This window comes from Phyllostomus hastatus, unplaced genomic scaffold (assembly GCF_019186645.2).
Source record: "Phyllostomus hastatus isolate PE091 unplaced genomic scaffold, TTU_PhHast_1.1 phas_contig_40, whole genome shotgun sequence".
In the NCBI taxonomy this organism is placed as follows: Eukaryota; Metazoa; Chordata; class Mammalia; order Chiroptera; family Phyllostomidae; genus Phyllostomus; species Phyllostomus hastatus.
The window spans coordinates 30,816,068-30,832,459 of NW_025333872.1; the positions used below are offsets into that span (position 1 = coordinate 30,816,068).

At 35.9% G+C, this 16,392-nt stretch overlaps 1 protein-coding gene across 1 annotated transcript; it reads right to left on the reverse strand.

Annotated features, from left to right (window-relative positions):
* Window positions 1-4,669: 4,669 nt before the first annotated feature.
* Window positions 4,670-10,498, reverse strand: LOC123822051 (cytochrome c oxidase subunit 7A2, mitochondrial). The gene is made up of 4 exons (XM_045843895.1): window positions 10,349-10,498; window positions 9,043-9,132; window positions 6,812-6,896; window positions 4,670-4,875 (listed from the first exon to the last, which is right to left on the reverse strand). Exons 1-4 carry the CDS (start codon window positions 10,364-10,366, stop codon window positions 4,817-4,819), a joined length of 252 nt encoding a protein of 83 aa, XP_045699851.1. The 5' UTR covers window positions 10,367-10,498; the 3' UTR covers window positions 4,670-4,816.
* Between the last annotated feature and the right edge of the window lie 5,894 nt (window positions 10,499-16,392).

A 16,392-nucleotide genomic window follows, 5' to 3' on the forward strand; every position in this document is an offset into this window, starting at 1 on the left:
TCTGAATAACTACAGTGCATATAGTATATTACTAAGTGTCCTATACATACTCATTTTTCTTTCTCAGCATGTTTAATAATCACCTATAATAAACACCTATTTCTACCAGTTAAAAAGCCTAATTTGGAAACCAATTATCATAAATTTATTATTGAAGCTGGGCTGCTGCAGATTTTGGAAATGAGAACAAAGTTTCTTGAAAAATAAACTGATGTTCAAAATTGCTTCTTGAGAAATGTATCTTTTTGTTTGCTTTTATATCTTTCAATCCTGTGAAGTGATTCTGTTAACAGAGGTAAAACAAAAAAGACTCTTAACTCCTCACCCATGCCAGGGCGTTCTGGTCTATTTCTTCTTACTCTGTTTCAACTAAATTGCACAGAATTCTTTTAAAAACAAACAAACAAAATAAACCATTTTGTGATAAATGGTTTATCACATTTATTGATAAAATAAACCATTGTGATAACATCAGGATAGAATCGTGGAAAAATGACCAACTTGGAAAGATGTGTTTTTCACAGAAACAGAAAAAATGGTTAATCACATACTCATTTCCCAAAGTAGATATTGTTTTAAGAAAAAGCACTATGGGTAAAGCATCCAATATTAATGCCCATAAATGTTTTAGCTAAGTGCACTCACTGAGGTAAATGCCCTGGAAAGAGATGTAATAAGTCAAACAAAGACATCAGCCTTTAGTCATCAGAATAATACTGAGAGCTTTTTTTTTTTTTTTTTTTTAGCAACTCCCCAGAGGGAAAATGATGGCCTCCTACAAGAGGTCAAAAAAGGTGGTCACATAATCTCAGAATTCAAGGAGACAGTGTACACAAGATGTTGCTCTCCACGTTGCCAGAAATTGCCAGCTTTGGGGAACTTGTACGTAACTCCATCAAACAGGCCAGTTCTGCAAACCTGAAGCACACTAGCTGCAGTTGCAGCCACAGTGTAATTCTTTTCATCATTCCTGTATTCTCTGTGTCTATTTGCATTTGTGTTCTCCAAGTACATCTTTTTTAAACATTCCTGCTATGAGAAACCAATAATGGCTTCCTTTTTTTAAAGTACCTAACTTTGTTTAGGGTAAATGATAGGGTTGTGGTTTCCTTATATGGTTAAGCAGAAAACTCAAGAAATACTGCTTTGGTTGGTTCCTGGCTGAGACATCTACCTGAAATTAACTTAAACAAGAGAAGATTATTAGCCACTGGAAGGCAACCAAGTCTAAGAACAGGTATGGATGTGGGCATCAGAAACTAGAACTAGGAACTGAAATGATTCTAGGTCCTCTGTCCTCAGTGTTTACTTCATTTTTTTAAATTCTTATTTATTGGTTTTAGAGAGGAAGGGGGAGAAAGATTAATTTGTTGTCCCATTCATTTATATATTCACTGGTTGATTTTTGTATGTGCCCTGACCAGGGATCAAATCTGCAACCTTCGCATATCTGGATGATGTTCTAACAAACTTAGCTGCCCAACCTAAGTAACTTCATTGTTTTAAAAAACAAACTGGGATAAAGACTGTTAGTTGCCAACTAAATATCCAATCTCAGCCCTAGCCTGGTAGCTCAGTTGGTTAGAACATCCTTCTGATACATCAAGGTTGCAGCTTCAATCCCTAGTCAAGGTACATAGAACAATCAACTAATAAATGTATAAATAAGTGGAAAAACGAATCAATGTTTCTCTCCCTTCTCCTCTCCCTAATATCAATAGGAAAATAAATAAATAGGTACCCAATCTCCCCTTCTCATTAAATAGAACTCCAATTTTGTTTGGTAATATGTCCAGCTAAAACATTTCTCGGCCTCCCTGAATCCAGGCATGATCATGTGACAAAGGTTTGGCCAAAGAGATAAGCTGAAGTCTTTGTGTGGGGCTTCTAAAGCTCCTTAAAGAGCTCACTTAAGTCAGCATGTGCTCTATCACTGATCCTTCTTCCTGTGGAAAAACAGAACAGTTGGAGCTGCAGCAGCCATCTTACAATAATGAAAGCCATACACTAGGGGTAACAGAGCCAAAAGATGGAAGTCACCTAGGACATGAATGAAATTGTGAGCCTGTCCTACCTGCCCTCATCAGCTCAAAATCCCTGCTCTGTGCCAAGTGCACAGAGATGAGTTGAAAAACATAGTTCCTTTCTCAGAGCTAACAATAGACATACCCCACATTTATTGCACACTGGGTACGTGTCAGAAACCATCCTTTGCGCTTTACATGCATTAGCATTAATTGTGTGCTCTAGATAGCATTCATTTATAGAGATGAGGATACAGACTTGGCAAGGTTAGCTACCCATGGTAATCCAAGGCTGGAAGCTGGGTCTTCTGACTCCATCATATGTGTGATTAACTACAATGCTATACTGGTTCTTGGCCTTATCAAAAATTCAAATTGGAATTCCAATTCAAAGGAATGAAACTCCCGATGAACATAAGTACACAGAACATTGGGAGCAAAAAGGAGAATGTCAAAGTTTCCAGCAGATTCCAAGGAGCTTTCCCAGGGTGTTGAGTGTGCATGCACCATGCAGCAGCAGTTATATGGTCAGTGAAAATAGCAGAGTTTGGATCTCAACCATAACGTGGAAGAGACAGATGTTAAATAGGTAGATTACAAATTATGTAAAAAGAACAACATAAAACTGAATATGGAACTGGAGACTGTACTGACCCCTCTTTTAAGCTTCACTACAGGGGATGCAAGTCTATAAGGTAGTGACATCTGCATACATTGCTATTAACAGTATATTGAAGCTATGCCAGTAAATATTTAACTAAATACCTGGTAAGACAAAATATACTAGAAAGACCATGAACTTTAAAGAATTAGATAAAAGTGGGTCTGAAACCTTATGCTGCCATTTATTTATAGCTTTGTGTAACCTGCAAGCCCTCTCCAAGCTTTAGTTTTATTTCATCTATAAATATGGTTTAATTTCATTTAGAAGAGCTACAGAATACAAACGTAATTTGTAAATAGTACTAATTTTAACAAATTTCATTTAAATACACCTCCCTCCCATCATGTTTATATTAATGGGATAATATCATGGAATTTCTTCTATTTAGTAACAGATACTACGGCCAAAAGGAAAATGTGTGGTAAGATAAAAAAAGAGATTAGTAGGATGGTTGTTTTGTTTCCTGACAGCCACACTTTCTATCCAATATTTCCTATGGACTCTGTTCTATGGACTTTCGGTTAGTCTTTGAAATCTATCAATAATAGTAACTCCTAAATGCTAAGTGCAACAGACATTTTCACAGGATTCTCAAACCCTTTCCAGCAATCTTGCCTCTCATCTACTTTCCCATCTCCTCTCCTGCTTACAATGCAGAATTGTAAGGTGAAAGGCAAATAAAACTAAGTATCTTAAGCATTTAACCTACTTTTACTTTATCCAAGCTTGCCATGTCAACATTGCCCAAACAAAAACATTTTGGCATAAAAAAAAAACTTTTGAAAATTGCCTCACTAGGTTACACCAGAAATAGTGCACGTCTCACAATATCAAGACATGAAGGTTGCAGAGATTACCAAGCTGTTTTTCCTTTTACTATACAACAGTATCTCTCACACCATAAAAACATTTCAATCATGTTTATGAAATTCCTTGTAAAATGCCAATAAACATAGCTTGTTTAAAAATATTGTCAGTGACTGCTTTTTAGCTCCAAATCACTGAATTGAACAAGACTCCAGACCATCTTAAAACTTTTTCAGCATTTAGAAGTATCTAATGATATTTATTCCACTCTTTTCAAAAAGAGCGTTCTTTGCTGATGTTAGAGGTGTATCTCGTGGATTGAGCGTCGGCCTCCGAACCAAAGGATAGTAGGTTCGATTCCTAGCCAGGGCACATGCCTGGGTTGCCAGCCAGGTCCCCAGAGGGGAGTGTGCAAGAGTCAACCACTCATTCGTGTTTTTCTCCCTCTATTTCTCCCTTCCCTTCTTTCTAAAAATAAATAAATTTTAAAAAATACACTAACTTTATCAGTTTTATCCAGATATTAGTTTACTATAAAACCCTTACTCATAGGTTTCCCCTAAATCTGATGCACCTAGACTCTAATCTTTATATAGTATTACAAATGTACACCTTGAAAAGATGACAAAGTCTAACTCCTTTAAGTTCCCTTAGAAGACAATTTTTAAAAATGAACTATTTAAGGAAAGTTACACATTATATGCATTAAAGTAACACAATAAAAACCCACTCTGAATGTGAACAAAGGACAAGTACTGAATTATTTTACAGCTGTACTAAAGCCAAATTCTAAACTAGATTCTATCCAATATTTAAGTATACACTCACATAGCTGAGAAAGAGAAAGAAAAGAAACTTGAACCCCATGAGCCAAAATTAGCCTGCTTCCGCTAACCTCAGGCTTTAGCATATCCCAGGACACAGTACGGTCAGGGGTGGGACTTCAAGTGTCAAAGCTGACTAAAGCTGAACACCATCAACTAAAGCTGAACACCATCCACTGTGTAATTCTGAGCTGCTAAAAATAAAATTTCACTAAAATAATATCACAGTCATACTTTATATACCTTAATGACAAAATAATTTTTTGCTCCTTACCTAAAATTTTTAAGACTGACCAAAACCTGGAAATTATTGGTGTATGTATCCTAGAATGTGATAAAATAAGACAAAGCATGGTAAAGACTGCTTTATTGGTGGCAGTTAGTACAAGTCAATAAATATTGATCCCCAAAGAAGAACTCAGTTATTAATCAGCTTACTGGTCGATAGAGAGCTGAATGAAACTGACCCAACTGATTGCTGGGAGGATAAACTAAAATCAATTCTGCTTCTTGGGAAGTGAGGCCATGGCCAGCTGATATATGGCATATGCTGCTCCTGAAAAATAGAAAGAAACAAAAGGAGAATTTAAATAAATTCTAAGATTTAAATGTATAACCCTAACATTTCAGCTAAAAGTTGTAAGATAAAGGCAAGGCTGGCAATAAGACTACTCTTATGGAACACAAAAAAAATGTTGATAGATACTAGCAAAATTTTAAAAATGTGTATATATATATTTAGTCTAGTTTCAATATTACTTAACTTCTATACAAAGTGCTGGATGCAGCTCAATAATGTATTTGTCAACTTAATAACATGTAAAAAATGTTTAAATATGATTTGGAACACATACTTACCTAAAATTGCCTGAGAAATGCTAAGAATGATTTAAAAGTCAATAAAGAAGTCAAAATACACATGCCTTCCCTAAATTGTATTATTGAGGTAAAAAACAAGAAACAGTGAATATATAACTTTAAAATCATCAAACTTAAAGTAAGAGTGTCTAACTAGAAATTTATTTTTAAAACTAATTACCAGAATGTATAAGAAACAGTTACACTGGACAAAAATAATGTAAGACTTTATCTTAAGAAAGCCCAATATCACTATCTGGTTGTTGCCTTCATCCTTAAACATCCCTTCACTGTATCAACTCATGCCAAAGAAGGCACCTTGGCATGAGCAGCGGGACTTTATAATTAGTGCTCAAATCCCAGCTTTTCCACAGAAAAGCAATATTACCTTGAGTAAAAAACATAATTTCTACATTTTTTTTAAAGATTTTATTTATTTTTAGAGAAGGGAAGGGAAAGGGAGAGAAAGAGAGAGAATCAATGTGTGGTTGCCTCTCACATGGCCCCCATTGGGGACCTGGCCCACAACCCAGGCACATGCCCTGACTGGGAATCAAATCTGTGATACTTTGGTTCACAGCCCGCACTCCATCCACTGAGCTACGCCAGCCAGGGCAATTTCTTCATCTTAAAATAAGAACATATTATGGACTTAATACAAGGGTTACAGAAATCCATATGTGGCATTCCTATCAATAGATAAGCACACAGTAATCACTCTAAAAGTGTTTTCCTTTCTCCCCCAGAGAGCAATCATTCAAATTCCTAACTCTGATCCTAGTATACCAATTTGTGTATTCCACTTGCTAATACTGAATAATGGACCTGCACAACTCACAGGAAAAAAGTCAAAGCATTTTGCATATAGTAATCAGTATTTATATGTACAGGTTTTGTCATAAATATGTGTGTACAGAATTTAGATGAAGATGTTTTTATTATGCATTCCAGTCAAAATGTTTAAAAGCCTATTAGAGTGGAAGGGGTCGGGTAGAGTGGATGTCTCTGGTTCCTCCAAAGGCCTGCAGGGCCACCAGTGGCACAATGGAAAGCCACATCTATCAAAAGACAATCATCAAACTTTATTGATACATTTGTGAAGACATTAAAATGCTGTTACGCAATATGTATCAATCATCTTCTTGAATACTTATATGCAAAGGAGTAAGATCTCATATTCTGTAGACAAGACTAGTTGTGTTAAAATACTGGCCTAAAACAATGCTTTACACAGATGATGTATTATAGAGTCATATGCTTGAAACATATTATCATATTAATAAATGTGCCCTGATTGGTATAGTTCAGTGGATCGAGTACCAGCTTGTGAACCAAAGGGTCACTGGTTCAATTCCCAGTCAAGGCACATGCCTGGCTTGCAGGCCAGATCTCCAGTGGGGGGCATGTGAGAAGCAACCAAACACTGATGTTTCTCTCCCTCTCTTTCTCCTTCCCTTCCCCTCCATTTAAAAATAAATAAATAAATAAATAAATAAATAAAATCTTAAAATAAAAATGTTACCCAATACACAATAAAAATAATATTTAAAAAATACTGGCACAGTAAAAGCAATAAAATTGTTAGCTACCTATACTGTTACTTTTCTATAAATCAAGCATTTCAAATGTCTTACCACCAACTGTAAGAATCATGGTAGCTCTATACAGGAGGGCATCAGCTACCCCACCCTTTAGATGCACTGGAATTCCATTATCCTCCTAGGTGAAAAAAATAATAATAATAAATAATACACATATCATTTGTTTCCAACTAAGTTCAAATGGATAATCTATTCACTTAAAATTAAGTGGCTCCTTCAATCCTTGGAATTAAAATATTTTACATTTCAAAATTAAAAAGAACTCCAATTTTCCTGATTCTTTCTCTACTACTACTTTTAAAATGCAAACTTCTAAAGTCAATATTCTTTATTTTAAACTTAATTTCAGATCCAATAAAGATGTTTTTCCCATAAAACATATAAAATGTAAATGTTAAATGCTATGAAAATATACTCATTGGATTCATCAACATAATTATTAAAAATATTAGTAACCATCACACTTTAGATTCAGTCACAGAAAAGATTCTTTCTTTCTTTCCAAAAAAGAAAAAAAAAGAAAGAAAGAAAACAAAGGGAGTTTTGGTTTATAACCCTAAATCATACCCTTAGCCCTTAGTTCAGCACCTGGCATAGAGAGGTGTTTAATATAACCATTTTACTTTTACATAGTATAGATAATCCACCTTTTTAATCATTTAAAATTTATTTGCAAAAAACTAGAGATCACAATAAAACAAAAAAAATCACTGACCATCTAACTACTCATAAAGGTAAACTACTCTATCCCACTAAGACTATCCTCATGAAAAAACCACTATTAACAGCACTGTACATATCCTTAAAGATTTTTTTATGCTTATAATGGCACATCTTCTAATTTATAGACATGCATGCTTATATACAAAATGAGGTTTGCTATATAATTATCTACCACATATTATTTTTTGTTCAATTCTATCTTGAAAAATATTCTGTTAGTCAATCCTACCTTGTTCCTTTTAATGGCTACTAGCATTCTACTGTGCAAAAATATAATAATTGAATTATCTAGTGCTGCATTAATGCATGTTGAGGTTATTGGGGTTTGGGGATATCAAAATCCCATAATGATTAACCTTTTTCCTGTTTTTAAATACTTGTGCTACTATTTCTGTCGGAAAGATTCTTAAAAGTGGGAGTCCTAGAGAATAGGATACATTGTGATTTGTTTTTAATGATACTTTCAAATACTCTTTAAAACTTTTGTACCAATTATACTACTATCTAACACATATCAAAGTACTGGGATGAATGTACCTATCTCCCAAGCCTTGCTAACATAACCTGTTTTAAATATTTCTAAAATTTTGACAATTGTAGAAAAAAATTAGTAACCTGTAATTTTAATTTGCATTTCAAATTGATTTGTAGAAATTCTTTGTATACTAAGGACATTAACTTTTGTTATATTTTAAAAATTTGCTCCCAATTTGTCACTTGTCTTTTGTAACCATAAATGAATTTAAAATTTTCATGCCACCAAACTTTGCAAATTTTAACCTTCACAGCTTCCTTAGGAAGTTTTCCCACCCCTACAATTATAGTAGTTAATAACACTGTATTGTAGATAGTAGATCTTAAGTGGTCTTACACATCCAAACAAAAAAGTAACTACATGAGGTGACAGATGTGTTAATTAACTCAACTGTGATAATCAGCACAAACACATTAAACATCAGATTGTATACCTTAAAAATCAGGTATAATCTGAATATATACAAATTTTGTCAATCATACCTCAACAAAACTGGAGGAGGGAAATATCTCCTATATTCCCTTCTAATTTTTTTGAGACACATTTATATATCTGCAATTTATATTTGAATATAAAAATAGAAGGGATCTAATTTTTTCTTTAAAACTGTCCATTTTTCCAATACCAATTAATTGTATCCTTCTCCCACTGATATGGAATAGCACCTTTAACATATATTAAATATCTACATATTTTTTGTTTGTTTGTTTCTGGTTCATTCCTGTATTCTATTTGCCTATTCCTGTGTAACTACCATAAGAGTGCCAACCCAATGTAACTCATCCAAAGACCTATATATATACCCTTTCTCCTCCTTTCCTCTGCTTCCTTAAGGGCCTCCTGGATACAGCAAATGCCCATTTAGCTAGCAACAGTTTCTCGTGCAGTTCTTTTGCTAATACAACAGGATATCTAATAATCAGACATGTCCAGGTTTAATTCATATCTCCACTTTTTGGTAATCATATTATTACAAATAACAATCTGTCATAAAATATTTCAGTACCTGAAATAACTTTTGTTTCTCTGAAACTTTATTTTCAAACTGCCTGCGTGAAGCAGTAGTTATGGTCCTCTGAGCGACCTGGCGAAGGGCCTGCAATGTTAAATACATACATATTAAACAGACTTGGGGCTTACAGAAACCTTCTAAATCAACCATGGTTTAATCTTTTAAATTGTAGAAGAGAAAAAGTGAGCGTTAAAACATATTTAGTCACTAACAAAGTTATAAACCAACATCCACGTTTTCCAATTTGTTGTTCATCCTGTTCTTTATATTACATTCTGCAGTGTCCAAAAACCACAATCAAGAAGCAATTCATGCTCATTCTGAGCAAGAAAAAAAAAAGACAAAAAACCCAAATCCCATGAGATTTACCTGAATCGACCAAGCATAATATAATCCCTGAAAAAATCACATTGCTATATATTTCAAAAATAAAAAATGCTTGCAAAACACACTAAGCTCAAATGTTTTCATTTAATACTCTATCATATTAAATATCTACTACTTGATATCAAAATAAACTAGCATTAAAATTGTTTCTCCCATTACATTTTTCCTTAAAAAAATCCTTAAGTCTATAAATTTTTAAAGACTTTCACTACATACCCAGTTGAATCAGTGAAACACACACTTCGCTTTCTAAATATACTAAGAAATTAAGTAAAATCTTACTGAATTATTACAAAAGTGGTCACTGTTACATTTTCCTTTTCTTTTCGAAATTCCGGGAAAATATTTCACATGCTGAAAGTCGGTGGAGGGGTGAAGGACACTGCAGAACCGTCTCAAGGGAGCAACGGTACACTGCTCCCGAGGTCCAATCCGAAATCGAAAGGCTTGCTCTTTAAACTGCCTTTTGTTGACCACAACGCTCAGAACCACTGAAATGTAAGCCCTTTCAATGGCGGAGAAACAGCATTCTGTCTGAGGCTTCCGCGTATCAGCAACTTCCCACCTGGACCTTGGTTTAACTAAAATCAGACCTACTGAACTCATCCATGGCCCTGAGAGTGAGGGGTGGCGACTGAGAAAACCAATGCTGGCTGACCAACAATCCTCTAGCCACCTCTTTAGCCTCTCCACTCCCTACACCTACCAAGCACAGCCTGAAGCGAGGGGACAGGAAGGGGAAAGTAACGTCAGGAAAAAAGGACACGGGGCAAGGTGACTTAAGAAGCTGCCTTCTCCCTTCCTCCTCCTGCACTCTCAGAACAGGCTTTCATGTGGGCCGTGACCCCTCAGCCTCCTCTGCCAACCCCACCGTCCCACACTGCGACTGAAAGCCGAGAAACTCCTCACCCACCAGCAGATTCCGCAGCATGTTGGCTCAGTTACTGCCCACCAACCGCGTCAACGAAACACCAGAAACAACTATCGCCACACCGGAACCGGAACTACTTTCTGGTATCGCGTAAACGTCAGGGCTGCAAGTATTTCCGGGCGGAGGAAGGCTGGGTCCCTAACGGTAGAGAGCGACTGAAAAGCGAAAGCGGCGAAACGGTGCGGTCGCTCTAGCCAGCTGGCCGTTCCGGCTCCTCGTCGTTTCTGACCTGTCAGACGCTAGGTCGCTGCTGGCCCCGGGAACTAAGGCTTGGGAGAAAGGGATGTGGGGAGTGACGAGTTAAGTACTCTTTTAACTAGCTTAAAATTAACGTGAAACCCCGCTATCCCAGAAAATTGTATGTTTTGAACGAGAACGGGGAAAACTTTGAGCAACCTTTGAGCCAGTTTAGGGACTGAAAGAACACTGGCTTGGCTGAACTGTAAGCTGTGAAGCTGAATGAAATTCGGAACAGAGAGTAACTCCTCTCACACGGATTCAATCCGTTTTCTCCACCAAAGAAGCTGTTGTGAGGCCGTTATTGTTCCTTGTGCTGAGAACATGCTTCAATTAGTGAAGACCTGCGTCGGGATACCAATTTTTTGTCTTGTACGTCTGGGTGCTGCAGAATTCCCATGGAAGCTCTTCCGCAGAGCTTGTGGAAGCTGTTCTCATTTTTCTGTGCCTGGGAAAACGCTGAAGGGCGGGGACGGGGGGTGCTGGCGGATATTTCAATCGGGGACAAGAAATGAGATGGCAAATTTGGATTTGCTGCTTCGGGTCTAGCAGGGCACTTTCCATACTGCAGTTTCTAGGCAGAGCGGTTACTGTAAGCTGTCAGTGTGTCTTGCATCAATCTTGCTTATATAATGCTACAACTGTCTTTATTCTCTACGCCCACCCCGAAGTGTATATAAAAGTAAAAATACTCTCTACCACAATAAAGACCTTTTCAACCTTCTGACAAACTCATTTCTAATTAACCCATGTCATTTCAAATAGGAAGCTGATGATATATGGTTTAGCATAGGCGAAATATGTAGACAAACAGTAGGAAGCTGATGATATATGGTTTATTTCAAAATAGGAAGCTGATGATATATGGTTTAGCATAGGCGAAATATGTAGACAAACAGTAATATTAAAATCATCCTTTCTAACCTTTACTGTTAGACCCACCAAGTTACCTGTCTCCATTCAAGTTTTCTTCGCCGAGATTTATAAATAACCCAATTCATTTCTTCCCTGGATTAGGACTGAAAGGACCTGGTTTTATTTCCCACTCTGCATTACATACTGAAGCAAACCCTTGAGGACAGTTACCAGATGCCAATAGCTGGAGCATACAATTTTTAAGAAGCGGATTGTCTATTATTTGAACTTGTTAAAGTTGTATGTGCTTCCTTATATTTTCTCCATTTAGCCAATTAGATTGTAAACTTCCCAACAGAGATTATGTGAATTTCTTACCAATTCCCACGACTGACTGCTTTTAAAGGGGGTACACTGCTAACGAACAGAAAACTGATTATATATACACACACACTGATTTTATATACTATATATATATATATATACACACACACACACACACACACACGACATTTATGGCTCTGTCCAAGAATAACTAAAGATTCACATAAAAGTAGATGTGCGGATCCTTATTTGCATGTTACTTAGTACAGTATAATTTTCCTCTTTACTGGATCATCCCATCAGCATACAAACATATTCCCAAATTAAACCAACCTCCTTTGATTTTAGTTACCATCCTATTTCTCTTTTTCAAAATAAAACACAAGTTTCCTTGTACTTGTCTTTCCTTCCTGTTTTTTCTTTTTTTTCAATTCCATTTTGGGTGAGCTTTTACTGCTCGTTTAGTATCACCAATGGCTTCTATGTTGCCTGTCAATCTGAATTTTCATCTTTATTATGTATGAGCGACATTTAACATACTTGATCACTCCCTCAAAGTATACTCCCAATTTTTACTTGGAAATAAGCCATAAATGCAATACACTATAACATGTATGTATACTTTAGTTTGAAACATTGTGTTAACCAGGCTTCTATACACTTTAGTTTTTCTAAAGATTTATTTACTCTTAGAGAGAAAGGGAGAGAGGGGAACATCAATGTCTGGTTGCCTCTCGTGGCCCCCATAGTGGGCACCTGGCCTACAACCCAGGCATGTGCCCTGACTGGGAATTGCACTGGTGACCTTTCGGTTTGCAGACTGGCAAACCAGTCTGCAAACCAGACTGGCACTCAATCCACTGAGTCACACCAGCCAGGACCACTTTATTTTATTTCAGCAGCTGCTACTTCTAGTTTCCTCATCTTCTCAATCTCTAGGTTTGAGAATACCAGTTTTTGTTTGTTTTTTTTTTTAACATTTATCCCTTTTGTGCTTCCATGCAATGCCATGAAACACTATTTGTGTGCTGACAACTCTCCACCCTGACCTTTCATTTAACTCCAGACATCTCCACTTAGATGTATAATGGGCATCTCAAAATTACCACCAAAATGGAATTCTTTCCATTCATTTCCAAGTGTTCACCTCTGCAATTTTTTTCATTTGAAGCCCCAAGGTGTTGGCTGCACCATCAAAATATAATCTGAATCTGACCACTTCTTATCTCCATCACTACTACCACTCCAAGCCAAACCATCACCATCTCTTGCTACATTATTGCAAAAGGCTTTTGAAACTGGTTCCCTGCTTCTGCGCTACCAGTTTATCTTTCACACAGTGGTGATCCTTGGAAGAACTTAAATAACCCTGCTTGAAATTATTTTGTCCACAGCTGTATACCCAGGACCTGGACTAATAACCGGCACATAGTAAATATTAGTTAAATGAATAGTATGCTGCACAAATGAACTTATTAAATATAAAAATTAAAAAAACTTTTTTAATATACACTGTACTCCTCTCACTTTTTTCAATCCCAGGGTTCCTCATTGTCTTCTTGCTCTGTAAATTGTGATTATCCTGACAGAAAAAATGGCTGAATGCACCTGGGTGCCTATTAAACTTTACTGGATCTTCCCAGGCACACTTGAAATTTGTTACCAGATTTGTAAAGTCATCCTCTGAAGCAGAAGTTATTTTCAAAATAGGTTCCTATCCAAAAAAATCAGTATGAGGTTCTCCTGTATTAGGGAAATTATTGGAAATGGCTCTTCTTTTGAAAAATATTTCCTCCAGAAGGTTCTTGAATATTCTAACAGAACTGGCAGTACATTTATGTATGTGGTAAATAATGGTTAATATAAGTGTTGACAGTAAGATAGTGTTTATGGCATTAGATGTAAAATTACTAAGTGGAAATACTTCACAATTAACTGGTGCAAAGTTACCAAATCACAGTGACATCTTTTCCTTAAAAAAAAAAAATCAATCCCTTACTTTGATCCTGCCTATAGTATCTATCTATAAACAAAAAGCAGACAAATGCTAAAACAGAGTTTTGTGTGGCTGAGATGTAGGTTTTAATTCTGGAACTATGCTTAATCCACATCCAGTTTTACAAAAACAATATAGAACAGAGTTTCATGTGAAGTTTAATATATCAAAGCTACTAATTATATTAAAAGGTAGCATTTCAATATAACACCCTATTTTTTATTATTATATAGCTAGGAATCAGAAAACACTTCGTTGTCAATTAACTGCTGTATTATTTTATTAAAAAATTTTATCTAATTGCAAGCCTGTCTTTTCATCATTCCAGTGGCTGTACAGCTCTAAAATCTTATGAAAAATACTTTAAAACATATGACTGAGTTCACTCCTTATTGGACAATAACTTATTGAGGACCAGTAAGGTACTATGAAGGTAACACTTTGCAATATGTTCAGGAGAAAACTTTAAATCTTTGATCTTCTGGGGCATATAATCTTATTAAGAAGATAATATAAACATAAGAATAAATTATGATGCAGACATAAATGACTTTGTTAACTGCTATAGCAAAAGTTGCTATGGGAAAGTCAAGGAAGGTAATGGTCATTAGAAAGGTTTTGAAAAGACTGGATGTTAGCAGGATATGGTAAAATTAGAATAAATGGGAGTAGAGATTAAAAGGTATTCCATAATCTGGATTTAGAATCAAGTATTATCTACTGCAGAAACTGTGAACACAGGCCTATATGGAGTGAAAAGAGAAAAAAATCTTACTGTAATACAGAACTAGGAAGTCAGATCCGGAATCTATCAGCTAATAATGAAACTAAAGGCAGATTTCACAATCTATTTATACCTGTTTATCTGTAAAATAAATAGTATACATCATCATTGGGTGGCTGTGGAGGTTAAATGATATAATTCAATAAATGTTAGCTATTATCGTGGGAGGACAAGTTGGATAAGGAGAAGTAGATTAACAGAAATATCCAGGTAGAAGGTATAGCATATGCAGAGGCAAAGAAGAGGGTGAACAGGTATCCCGGGGAATTTTAACTAGTTTGGTTGGCAGGACATGTGGAGGTGTGAAGCAACAGTGAAAGGCAGGAGTGAGATTTTAGTGGTATTAAATTTTATCCTGAAGGTGCAGTTTAAATGGCAAACTGTCAAGCTTAGAACTCTATTTCAAGATCATTCTGGCAGCTGTGAAAGGCTGAAACAGACAGGAGTTACTAGGAAGAGAGAGTCTATGAGAAGGCTTTTATGGTAATCTGAGGAAGAAAACCTGAAACAAATCAGCAAAGAAATGTAGATAAAGGGATGGATTAAAGAGCCAGCTATAAGGAAGTACCTTCAAAAACCAACAGAATGTAGTGGTTTAATAGACTGGGAAGCTGAAAAAAAAAAAACACAAAATTTCTGGCTTAACTCATAAGGTGGTCGGGCATACCATTCACTACCGCAAGGAATAGAAGAGAAACCCAGGCTAGCAGGAGATTCCTGTCTTGGCCTTACTAACCTTGAGAAATGCAAGGACAACCCAAGAAGAGACCGATAGTAAATAATCTATAGTGAATAATTGATAGCTCATGAAAGAAAACAGAGTCAGTGTGAAGGTGGTAATAGAAATGATGAGAATTTAAGATTTCTCAGGGAGTATTTGTAAAGTGAGAAAAGAGCCCCGAACATGATCTCAAAGAACTCCCAGTGTTCTATATGGTGAGTATAACCTAGGAATATATAAAGGAGACTAGAACAAGTAAGTAGAAAGAAATCAGGAGAGTTATTCACAGAAGTCATATGCTAAAAAATGAAAAGGGAAGGAAAATGCCAAACTATCAAATGGGGCAAAAGTTCAAGATACAGGTAAGTTCATTTGACTCCACAAAAAGAAGTGGAACTGTTCACTGAGCATCATTTCTCTACACTTTGTACTAAATGCTTGTCATCTATCACTTCCCTTATTCCTCAAAACAGAATGTTAAGTGGGTATTAAAATCCCCATTTTACTGACAAGGAAATAGTAAAATAAATGGTTTAGGAGATGAAATAATCTGAAGACACAATTACATATATAAGCCAGATCAACGCACCTTTGAATCCCATACTGCCCCCCCCCCAACGAACTCCTTTGGACAGAGTTGACAGCAGACTACAGTGCAATCATGGGGTTAAAGCCTGGCTGAAGTTGAAAATGACAATAAAATATAAACCACTCTTTAACAAGCTTTATTGTGAAAAGGAAGGACAACACACCCCAGGGATTATCTTAGACCACTGATCCAACTGTCATTTGACATACACTTATGAAGCTATTTTTTCTGCATTTCTGGTCCTTGAAACAAGGTGGCATATCAGTCTTGACAGTTTATTTAAAGTTGATGTATGGTGAGTTCAATCTTCTTTCACATTACCCTACTGAAAAGTTTGTGACATAAAAACAGACAAGCTCCCATTAGTATACTTGACATAACAACTTTATCTTTTAAGATTTTAAAATGTTATAAAAAGTTACACATTTGAAACCTATATAATTTTATTCATTAATGTCACCCCAATATATTAAAAAAACTTTTAAATAAATAAATGAAAAAAAAAAGATTTTAAAATGTT